This window comes from Fusarium falciforme, chromosome 8 (genome assembly GCF_026873545.1).
Source record: "Fusarium falciforme chromosome 8, complete sequence".
NCBI lineage: Eukaryota > Fungi > Ascomycota > Sordariomycetes > Hypocreales > Nectriaceae > Fusarium > Fusarium falciforme.
In genome coordinates, this window is record NC_070551.1 from 863,551 (window position 1) to 875,455 (window position 11,905).

The window sequence follows — 11,905 nt, forward strand, 5'->3', positions numbered from 1 at the left end:
ATCGCCGCTGCGAGTGAGCGTGTGAGGGCGACCGTGGCAGCCATCCCTTTCGTTCCAAGCAACAGGCGCGTGATTGGGTGGATGAATTCTAGGTAGGATTCGGCTGTTTGATCAGCATGCGCCGGTGCAATTAACCACCAGCCAAACGAAGACGGCCACTGTCAAGGTCTGTCAGATTGATAGAGTTGTTCTGGGCCCCTCGTGGCATCAGTCGTTTCGCGCGCCTCTCTCGACTCGGCTTGGCCTGATCTCTCCACGGGGATTTTTCGTCAAGCTATCCCCGGATCTCGTCCTCTAGCAACTCCACCCGGGTTTCTCCATTGCTCTCATGATTTGTGCCGGCAATGGCGTCTCGTAATAATTCTGCTTCCGTCCGTCCAGACGGGATCGGTTGTCGTATGGGAGCCTAATCAGAGACAAGCAAGATTTGCCCCTGGGCAAAGACAAGCCCTCCTGATAAGCAGACAAGTTCCCGGACCAGGCACCCCCGCCTCCGCGAGCCGCCCGCCTCAACACCCAGCGGAATTTCCTCTTTCGGTGCTCACGATGGTTGCTCATTGACGCTGAATTGGGTCATCCTGAGGATGCGAGAAGTGGAAACAGAAGGAAAAACAGGTCACTGATAGCTGTGATTGGCGCAGCTGGTTCTCGGGGAGCTATGCCGAGGCATGCCATGAGATCCCACAGAGAGGGCGTCGCAGCATGCAGCGAGTGTGTGTGCGGATATCCTCATCATCACCCTCGCAGCGGATTGCCGCTTCACAGGGGTTCTGGCTTGTGAGGCAGACGTCAGCGGCTGGGAAGTCCCAGGTTCAGCTTGTGAAGTCGGCGGGGCGGGACAGTATCAACTTGCCCCATTAGGCGATGCCGTCTTCCCCGCAAAGAGAGTCGCCCCGGGGGGCTTGGATTGCCAGGGGGTGGGATGTGGGCTCATGCAGCTGGAGACGCCTTTGGAGCCTTTGCAGCGAGTTGCAGCTGGTTGCAGCATTGGCTGTAACCACTGAACCTCTGCGAGCAGGCTGTTTTGGGAGTCTTGTCGCTTGGTCAGAGTCCCGTCCCTTCCGCCACGCCTCGTCGTCAGGGAGTCATTGGCCTCTTGAAGGGTATTCCTTGCTTTGGTTTGGCGTCTCCATGCGGCACAAGCGAGAGACTGGTCCCCGGAAAAGCATCATGGCCTCCGCCGTGTCACAGTGTCACCAAGAGCCAAAGCCGCCCCTCCAGCTCCTCCCCATCTCCGCAGGTGGGAAGAAAAACGTGGAGCAACTTAAGCAGATTGAAGAGTGAGACTGGGCGTTTACATGGCCAAATGAAGGCCGATAAGAGTGAACACTATATTAAAATAAAGTACAAGTTTTGTTTGTTATCTATTCCCTTTCTTCACATGTAAACGCCCGATTCCACTGCACAATAGCCTCGCGAATACCTTCTGCTGTTCCGGCGTTTCCTTCAACCCTCCGCCCGAGTGGCTCCTTCCCTGTACCCTCCCCCCAACTCCCCAGGGTCCCCACTTGGTCCCTCACTTGCCCCGGTCTCTTGTTGAACCTCAGGACCAAACAGGCCCCGTTGCAAGTCGTCACTCTTGCTTGTCCCGTCTTCGTTATCTTTTAAGGTCCCTGGCTTTCCCCTCATCCTTGGTCGCGTCTTTCTTCTCTCCTCATCGCGCTCTCATTATTCTCTGTCTCACTCTATTGACCTTCACCACCACTTACACCCGCAAACAACTCAATTTGTGAAGCCCTGCCGTGCTTCACTCTCAGCTGCCGAAGGCCGGTTGATTCAGCCGCTGTGTGTCCTGCGCGCCGTCAGCTCGACTTCTTAGTGGCAGCTCCGGGTTTCTGGCTCGGGTGCTTGCTTGGTTGATCGCTGATCAGTTCCTTGTTTCCGTGGTACGTTTCATACTCACAGTCTATTGATTTCTCGATGCTTCGCTCCTCTGCGACGCCTGGAGCCTTGATTAGACTTGAGTCCGCTTGTTGCTTTCAATGCTGACCCCAGGAACCAGACTCCCCCACCTCTTACACCCTCCCCTCGTCCCCACACAATGCTGTTGACGGCTTCACGTACCTCGCCTAGCGCGAGACTACTCCAGACCCGCGCTGTCGGTTCCAACGTCCTCACATCTACCGCTTCGCTACAGTCCAAGTGTGCCTGTCAAAGCCGCGAGTTTTGCTTTGGCTCCTGGTCATCAGCACCTCAAACTCAACAAAACCGTCGACATCATGGCAGGTTCCGTTATCGGTACATGGAATCCTTGAACCGCAATCTCTCCTGGGAGAACAACGCCAAGGATGCTATCAAGAAGGCAATGGCTAGCTTTGGTCGCCATGCTGACTCGAGCAAGTACGCCAACATGGATCAGGTCAAATCCTGGTCAGACGATCTTTCGGGTATCCGACCCGGCATGAACATCGAGGATGTGGAACGAAGTGCAATCGATCACTTGATCCGAGGCGATAACAAGGCCAACATCCGCAAAACCACCCTTACTGGTACACATCACTTCAGTCGCCCACAAGGCGCAAAGAAGACGACACCAGCCGACGTCTTGAAAGCCACCACGGAAAATGAAGACGCCACCTTCATTGATCCCATCACCAACCGCCGGAAGTCCAAGTCATCCATGACTGGACCTGCTGCTCGATATGAAGACTTGGAGGGCTACAAGCCTACCGACTTTGTTGACATCACAGCAGAGGCAGACTCTGCTCCCAAGTATGAGGATTTGGACAAGTATGGCCCGATCAAGGATGGCAAAGACACCAGCAAGCCTGCTCAAGAGCCAAAGTACAACGACTTGGACAAGTATGAGCCTGTGATTGACGAGACGCCCATCAAGGATGAGTCGTCTGCATACAAGGATCTCGATAACTATGGCCCTGTTCGCTGGAACGAGCCCGATGGTCTCCGAAAGCCGACCCCCGAGGAAGATTCCAAGGAGTACAACGACCTCCACAAATATTCTTCGGCCAAGCTTGATGATCCCTTCACTCAACGGGAATTAACCCCAGAAGAGCAGTCCAAGATTTACGATGACCTGGACAAGTACAAGCCGGTTCACTGGAACGAGCCAGACGGATTGCGCAAACAGACTGATGAGGAGTTGTCTAAGAACTATGACGATCTTCACATGTATGGCGCCGTTTACTGGAATGAACCCGATGGTCTGCGGGAGCCCACCGCTGAGGAAGCTTCCAAGAACTACGGAGACCTGGGTTTGTACGAGGCTGTCACTTGGAACGAGCCTGATGGTCTGCGACAATTGACGCCGGAGGAGAAGTCGAAGCAGTACAAGGACCTTGACGCTTATGCCGCCCCCTTCGAAGTCAGCAAGGCCACCCTCAAGGCCCACGAGGAATCTCAGATGGATGCCACCCCACGTGGCAAGCCCCTCGCCCCCAAAGTGGATGCTCCGGTCGAGAACTTTGCCCGCAAGTACAAAGACCTCGGTCAGTACGGACCCGTCCGTTGGAATGAACCAGATGGCCTCCGGAAGCTCACGCCAGAGGAGCAATCCAAGAACTACGATGATCTCCACCTGTATGGCGCTGTCCAATGGAACGAGCCTAACGGTCTCCGGCAATTGACCCCAGAGGAGAAGTCGAAGCAGTACAAAGACACTCGTCAATACGCTGCTCGCGATTTGTCCCCTCGCGTGGTGCGTGTCCACCCTGAAGAGGCCTCAAAAGAATACAAGGACTTGACTGGCTACCGTCATTTCGAGAACGGCGACGCGACTACCCCACGAGTGCACCCTGAGGAAGCATCAAAGCAGTACGCCGACCTACACAAGTACTCGGTCTATGACAACGACGGACCTGAAACGGAGCGCACGCATCCTGAACAAGCATCCAAGCAGTACCAAGATGTGTCCGAGTATCCCTCTGCCGGCTATGAGGAGCCTGCCAAGTTTGAGCACGTCCACCCTGAGCAGATTACCAAGAACTATACGGATCTTGACGGCTACAAGCCTGCTGGCTTTGTCTCTCAGGCCCAGGCTTACCCTGCCCACCCTGAGGAAGCCTCCAAGGTCTACCAGGACCTTCACAGATACAAGGCGTTTGGCCACAACGAGCCCAACGGCAAGATCTCTATTCCTCTGGATGAAGTCGCCCGCGGCCTCCGAGAGTTCGATTCCAAGGCAGGTTCTCAAGATGTCACGGATGGACCACCAGTTACTTATCAGCGCGAGAGGAACAGGTTTTTTCCCGACTTTACGGAAACTAGTATCGATACTGTCGACTCTCGGAATGCTGAGCAGATCCGGGCTGCAACCTTGCGTAGAGCCCATGAGAGCAGCCAAGAGCAGAAATCGGCCGAGACCAAAGATCAACCGATCGTTGTGGAAACTGCAGCAGAGGATGGGAAATCTGCTGACACGCCAAAAAGTCAGAACCTAACGGGAAACTACACTCGGGACTTTCCAGAGGAGTTTGCGGCATCATGGGGAACCGAGAATTCGGCGTCTAAGTCGACACTCCTCCCCAAGAACACAGCTGGGGGGACGGACGTTGAAGGAGTAACATCGAGTGTTGACATTGACAGTGCAGAGGCTCAATCTATGGACGAAACCTCTCCGGCCGAATTTACGAGACTACAGCCTGCTTTGGACCGGTATGGAGACAAGATTACGAAGGATGCCTATTCACATGAACCCCAGGGCCTGCAGACAAGCTATTCAGAAGAGTGCGGGAAGTCAACGATGCCCATCACAGAGAAGCATTACACATCGAAGAAGCCCGAGACAGCCTCGTACAAGATCCTCGCCTACGACCCAACGTCGCAGACAATGAACGTGGCAGAAGCTACCTCTGCACCACGCGACGAGGACTCGCCAATGGCTCTCTCGGAAGTGCTTCTCCAGCTGTCAAACCCCGCCAAGTTTCTCCCTCACTTCAAACCTCTCCAGAGTCAAGGATACGAGGTCGTTTCGGGCAGTGGCGATGTACTGATCTTTCGCAAGATGGGACCAGCCACTGCACAGAACGGAGTAGAGGTGACGGAACGCATCAATACTGCACGAGTGAACCCGATTGACATGATGGGCAAGCCTGCGACTGGAAATTTTGCAAGCCCTACCGGGTTTGTCAACTACGATACGCCCTTTGAACACATGGATAAACCGGCTCCGCCTTATGGATGGAGAGCAGACCCCGAGGATGAACTAGCCTGGAAGGAATTTATGGCGACCAAGCAACGAAAGGAGATGCCGACGAAGCAACGCAAGAAGAGAAGACTTGGCCGCAAGCTCGTTCTGGGAACGGCAGGACTTGCGGGAACGGCATATGCTCTGGCAGTATCGGCCGAGTACATGAGTACCAAAGGGCTGGACCCTGAGAAGTCGAGGAGACGACGCCAGTAGGTGGCATTGGAGAGTATGATTGATGGTCATTATTGAGGCGTTTTGGTATTAGCACCCACTTACGGGCTACGCGGGAAGCATTGATTACGGTTTGGAGTTTGGACTGGACAGTGAGGGACAGATTGGATCATGTTGAACCTCAAGTTGACGACCATTCTTTCTTTTGTCGGTTTGTCAACGAGCATATGGGGAGTATCGCGTTAGGACACATTGACGATGACATGGAGCTCGGGAGTCAAGATACCTCGGCACACTGCTTTTATTGCACTCGGAAGCCATGAATAGGAAGCCATTCGCTTATATCAAACTGAATACTCTTGTTTCATTCTGAGCTTGTTTTGATGTAGTGTACAAGTGTCTGTCGCCTTGCCTGGCGTTGACGTTAATCCAGCCGTTTTCCCAACCCTGACATTAATGATCCATTATTGACCCATTGTTGTACAGTCTTTTTTGTTCATTCCGATGCGTTCAGTCTTGTTACACTCGTAAAAATCATGCGCCCTGCCTCTCCGAGAAGCCTGGACCAGTGGCTACATGGTCAATCTTGGCCATGTGCAGCTGATGCTTCTGATCCTCTGCGCTCCAGCTCTGACGGCGCTGGACGGGGCCAAAGTCCGGAGTCCAGCTGTTGGTGTGGCGCATGCAGCGGTCGGCGCCGGCCTGGGCGGATGGAGACACGGGAGCTTCAACGAGGAAGGACAGGTTAGCCATGATTATTGAGGAGTGGAGATGGTGGTTCGTCTCACTCTGGGTTGGGGATGTTGGGGACTCGGTTGATGTGTCGAGTGCGGTTGGTTGTCGAGACATTGTGAGTGTGGTTGTTTGCTTGCAGGGAGGATGTTGTAGAGGGATGGTTTGTATAAGTAGGTAGGTATGATATGATGGTGTCTAGAGCCATCGACGTCAGTGTCTTGCTCAACAATATTGCACTCCAGTACTTACCTTTCTTTACTCAAAGGCAGGAGTAGATTGTGTTTGTGTGTGTATGACTTGCATCCTCGAAATCAAGGGTCCTTCCCTAATATATCCCCCAATCCCTTCGGGATCATCACGCACCCATGAGCCGAGAACAGGCTAGTTCGTTCAGCTCGCCAACCCCGCGTGCTCAATGATTGGCGGTGGTGGCAAGTCCGGGAGCATGATGGTGGTCTGATGCGACGGGTTCGAGGCTTTGGTGTACTGTACCAAGGGGGTCAAGAAATAAACCAGACACCAGAATGTGAAGAGAGTTACTTAACTCCTCATAATTATCACGGATAAGTCTAGATAAAATACAATAAAAGAACTAAGAGATATATCATAACAAAGGTAATACTTTAAAGTCTTTTTTTTTATTACTCTTATTACCATCTTTAGGAAGAATTAGCTTATAGGTTTACACTGGTGTCCTGTTTTTTCCTCGACCCGGGTGAGTACCTCTCCAGTTTCTGCTTCCAACTGTTCCGGTGATGCATGAGGCGTCTGCCCCGTTGCGTGATGCATGAAGTGCTTGCTCTGATGATATGATCCTGGGGAAAAAGAGAGTTTGCGATGACCAAGTTGTATTGAGGGTCCCATTGCGTGAGGATCGTGTGCTCCGAATATCGGATCTGCTGGTCTGCCTCGGTCAATCTACGCAAGTCATCTACCGACGAAACCGGAAAACCCAATTGCATCTCGAGATGTGCAATGCTTCTGGCAATTTCGCCTCATGTGTCCTGCAGTCGATCAGACCAATGGAATTGCCGTTGAGCCACATCTTGACTTATCAAATCATGAGTGCAAGTGGTGTTCTCGACCGTGACTGGTTGAAGCATCAATTGGCTGGCCTCGTCGTGACGCGCCGTGCCATTCCTCGCACCATCCATCACGAAGCGCGGACAGGACGCGTCTCGTGAACCTACACCTCAGTTCCAGTATCTACCACAATATGTTGTAAGCAATTGGACATATCACATATGGCACATAAATATTGATTATCACAGAATTCCATTGTGTGCTTCAATTCATACAAGCATGCCCTCCCTACCAGACATGGATATCAACCCTTCCACGCCAACCATTTCCTTTCCTTTCCTTTCCTCTGTCCCAGTCGTTACCATATGCCTTGAAATAGAAAAGGCACCTCCCGAACCCTTTATATCCGTGGGACCTCATGTTCCTCAAATTCCCCCCTTTCGTTATAAAAACACACAGCTTGACCTTTTTTTTCACCCCTTTCAACTCCCCATCCCCAATGCAGCAAGGCTTGCAAAAGATGACAACTCAAACAAGAAAAGAAAAACAAGACGCCTTGGCTATGCACATGTCGAGAGAGGGGGGTTCGATATCGGGAGAGGTCGTGAATCTAAAATATGAACAATGAAGAAAAAAGAAACTCGACTGAAGAGTGGGTATAAAGCAAAAAAAGACACTTCCGCCGCCTTGATTCGTTGTGATATCATTGTGTGATGCTTCTCATCTCCCAAACTGGAAACGAGTATGTACGAGTATTAGGAAATTGTTTAGGGGGTCTTGGGACGCTTCCAGTAGTATTGCTGTTATATAGTGTAAGCCTCGAAGCCACATCGGAAGATCATGTAGGGGAAAACAAACCTTGTGCTGCTTGCGACAAGCGCGGAGACTGGGCTTTCGAAGGCCATCGACAACAGCCGCTCGGCGCTGCTCATCGTCGTCCTGCTCAGGGACGTAGTAGTACTCGCTCTCGAGAGGCTTTCCGGCGGCGTCCTTGCCCTGTCGCTTGATGATGCCGATGCAGGGCGTGCTCTCGATCACGTCGCGGAGGTCAGACTTGTCCAGACCCTTCTTCTCCTCGGTGGGGAGGTGCTGCATGATGGTCGACAGGGGAGTCGAGGACAGACGCGAGTAGGCGAGTTGGTTGATGACGTGGTTGGCAACGATGGGGTTGGACTCATACGACATCTTGGTGGGTTCAGGAGTAGGTGTAGACACGCGAGGAGGCGAAGAAAGAGGAGACTCGGGCTGAGGCTGGGGCTGCTTCCGGGGAGATCGAGGAGGCGCGGGAATCTGACGAGGAGCAAAGAGGTCGGCGGCAATGGCGCTGTGGAGGGGGTTGGACGCTCGCTTGGCACCCTTGAAGATCTTGGGAGACTTTGTACTTATCGAAGCCAACCGGCAAGAAATGTCGGCACCGAAGGGCCCGAAGGAGTGCACGATGGGGTCGTTCTCCTCATCAGGGTCCTGGTCCTCGGCATCGCTGTGCTGCTCGACGCTTTGCACGCTGCTGAAGCTGGCAGTCACCTCGGTGTTCATGCTGACGTTAACATCCATGTGCTCAACTTCAGGCTCGGGCTCTCGCTTGGGTTCAGGCAGCTCAGGCTCATCGTCCTCGTAAATGTCAATGCCGTGGTCTCGGTGCCCGGGAAGAAGAGCCTGGAGGCGGCGGGAGCTGGACAGGGTCACGGGAGTAGGGCTCTCAGGAGAAGCGATACGGCCGGTACGTCGAGGAGGGGAAGACTGGAGAATGGCATTGGGGCGGATCTGGGGAGGAGAATCGTCCCAGGTGGTGTCGGAGAGGTTGTCAACGGCACGCTTGGGCCATTGAATAAGAACGCGAGCATCTTGAACATCAACAATAATTTCAGAGCCCTCGGTCTCGCTCGTGAAGCTGTCGCCCTTGTACAGCTCCCAGGTGCGACTCTGGCAGTGGAGCTTGAGGCCGTTCCAGCCATTGCAGATGATCTCAATCTTGCTGGGCTCGAGGGGGCTCGGGGCGGCGATGAAGCGGGCCTTGACGTGGACGCGGGACACGAGGCGGTTGGCCGAGAGCTGAAAGTGCGACGAGTTGGAGGATCGGCCCATGATGAGCGTCTCGCCATTCTCGGACAGTTCGACGGCGGGGACTGCAGAGAGCGGGGCCCGCTCGGTAGCAGCCGAGGAACGCTGGGGCGGGGAACTCGAGAGGATACCGGTGCTCGACGTCGGCACGGGAGTCGGGTACTTGAGGTGAGCACGAGAAGAAGGACGGCCGGACACGGGGCCGATGTTTTGTCTCTTGACAGGTCGCGGAAGGTTGGGAGACGAAGAAAGCGGCTCGAAGGGCGGGAGAAGAGTCGGGGCCGGGCGCTTGGAGCCGGCGAGGGTGATGGGCTTCATGACGGGGAGCGTGGGCTCAGCCGAGGAGCCCTTTCGCGGTGAAGAAGCGAGAGAATCCATTTGTAGAGTTTGAACCGACTTTTGTATCGGTTTATTCGTTGTTGTAGAGTATCGACAAAAGTCGAGGGTCGAGGACCGGATCGCGTCCAGATGCGCGAATGGGGGAGGACCAGAAACACGCGTTGAGAGTCGAGACTCAACCTGGTTCCTTTTCTGCACCAAGAAACGCTTCTTCCTTTTCTTTTCCTTGTTCGAGTTTCTTTTTCGTAGTTGTTCTTGTTCTTCCCAGCCAACACGCGAAGACGTAGGAGTAGTAGCGGTAAGGGTTGGTCCTTGAGGAACAGACGACGATGACGAACAAAAAAAGGCGGTCTCGTACACGGTCGGGTTCTTAAAAGAAGGATGATGTCGAGGCCAGAAATCGAGGCCCGGTCTAAAGAAGTGAGAGAGAAGGTTGGTGGTGGAAAAAGATGTGAGTGAATGACCTTTTTTGTGTGAGGGAGGGCGTTTTTTGGTGGTGGTGGAGGTATTTAAAGAGGCTGCCCGCTTTGGCTCTTTAACCCGGGACGCGGCCAAGAACGCGGGCGTAGCGTAGCGTGGCCGCGTTGAGAGGTCCCGGGTCGTGTTGGCGTTTTTTTTGTGCAAGCCCCGTTGTGCAGCGGTCGCGGCGTCGAGTTATAGTGGACGATGCCCTGTAACTTGGCGGGTGGCAGGTGCTGGAGGGGATAATTATAGCGAAGATGTGCAAATGCGGGCAAAGGGGTTGCAGCAGGTGCTTTACGCGCCCGCGTTAAGTGGTCCCCGCTATCGATAAGGGATGACGTCCGCTGGAACGCGCTGTAGCGTGGACCACTTTAGCGAGCAGCCATGTCTAGGATCCCTTGCCTGACAGGTTTGGTGACAGATGATGATTGATGAACAGCATTGATTTAGATATTAATTCTCTTTTGGAAGTATGATGCCTTTGAGATGCTTTGCTTCTTCTTCGAATCTGAAAAATGAAAACTCTGCAGGAATTCCATAGAAATCCCTCGTCTTCTTAGCCTGAAAGCAAACCCAAGAATCCAGCCTCCTCTACACGTTCCCCCGCCGATGTTGAGTCTCCACCGCAACCGAAATTCCTACATCGCGTTTTGCAGGCCCAATCCCTTGTCCGAAAATTACGTCTGGCTGGGCACATTTCCCTTTTCCCGATTCGTTTTTCGGAGGACGGATACATTGTGGGCTCTTACCCATTGCAGAGCTGCCTAGTTTTGTATGCATGTTGCAGTGCCACTTGGCAAGAGTCTCATCGCCGATACATGGCAGCCAAGGAATAATGGCCGAGGCGCGTCAGCACGTCACGACTACAATAAGCCACCATCGAGTCAATGCAACGCCTCTCAAATTGGAAAAAGCCTATTGTAGTGTCTGTTGGCTCATGTCAATAACTATTGTCACCTTCCAAGATCAATTGTCAACCCCTGACCTTGCATTGTGCTAATGCCAGAGATCAAAGAACATCCCTGGAACCTTGCTGCATCTCCATCACCAACCGTCTCAACTGGCAGCCATTCATGTGTCTTTTGCTGCGTGATACAGCCCATTCTTTTTACGCCTGCCGCGCTTTTCTCGTGTCAGAAACTTCCATTGGAGTAAACTCAATCCCATCAGCTGCCATGAGCCACGACTCTAGCCACATCTTGATACGCGTCGCTTCGTGGATCCCTTGAACAAAGACTCCCTTCTTCCACCACAACGCGAGACAGTAACAATACCTAGAGTCGCGAAATGTTCCAAACAATATTAGCTTTGCATAAAAACCTACACTATAATTTCCCTTTGTCAACTTCAAGTCCAACCTCAAGGATCTGTCAGCTCACGTTTTGGGTTCTTCTTCTTGCCCCTGCACTTCTCGCACTGGTCCTCGGGCACCTTTACTCGTTTGTGATCAGTTCTAGGCACGCACTTTTCACGCAGGCTCTCATTCTTGCTCGTGCTGTACGCGCAGGGCTGCTCAGAGGTTTCGAGCTGGACGCACGAGCCGCAAGCCCGACACATGTAGCCTGTGCTGTAGAACGTGCACATGATGCCGTTCCTTACAGAGAGTAGTGATAAGGGGGGGGGTTAGGTGATCAATATGCGTTGAGGTTCGTGTTGTAGGTTGCTTGGGTATGTGTTAGTAAAGAGTATCGCGTCGACGCAGGCTTGAGCAGGTGCTCTATGTGTACGTATTTATACTCGCCAGGTAGGGGTGTCAACCTCTCACATACTCAAGGCTAGCTATTCACAAGATATTCCACGTCCAAGATACATACCAGAACCAATTTGTTATAAAAAAAAAACCGCAATCTTTAATGCGAACTGCCTCGACCTTCAGCGACTCAACCGGGCAGATGCCATACTGTTAGCTGACGCTCTCCCATCACTACATGATTCAGGGACCAGTCTCATATCAAGTGCTGCTCTGAG

General features: G+C 53.0%; 3 protein-coding genes across 3 annotated transcripts; 1 reads left to right on the top strand and 2 right to left on the bottom strand.

Moving 5' to 3' along the window:
- Positions 1-2,041: 2,041 nt before the first annotated feature.
- On the top strand, positions 2,042-5,359 carry NCS54_01010600 (Hypothetical protein; the record flags this gene model as incomplete). The annotated part of the gene is made up of 1 exon (XM_053155426.1): positions 2,042-5,359. One exon carries the CDS (start codon positions 2,042-2,044, stop codon positions 5,357-5,359), a length of 3,318 nt encoding a protein of 1,105 aa, XP_053011401.1.
- A 492-nt stretch (positions 5,360-5,851) lies between these two features.
- On the bottom strand, positions 5,852-6,499 carry NCS54_01010700 (Hypothetical protein; the record flags this gene model as incomplete). Its single annotated transcript, XM_053155427.1, has 4 exons — positions 5,852-6,042; positions 6,106-6,247; positions 6,302-6,305; positions 6,456-6,499. The coding sequence occupies 4 exons, from the start codon at positions 6,497-6,499 to the stop codon at positions 5,852-5,854; spliced, it is 381 nt and encodes a 126-aa protein (XP_053011402.1).
- A 1,343-nt stretch (positions 6,500-7,842) lies between these two features.
- Positions 7,843-9,937, bottom strand: NCS54_01010800 (FHA domain-containing protein; the record flags this gene model as incomplete). Its single annotated transcript, XM_053155428.1, has 2 exons — positions 7,934-9,937; positions 7,843-7,875 (listed from the first exon to the last, which is right to left on the bottom strand). The coding sequence occupies exons 1-2, from the start codon at positions 9,512-9,514 to the stop codon at positions 7,843-7,845; spliced, it is 1,614 nt and encodes a 537-aa protein (XP_053011403.1). The 5' UTR covers positions 9,515-9,937.
- Positions 9,938-11,905: the final 1,968 nt, after the last annotated feature.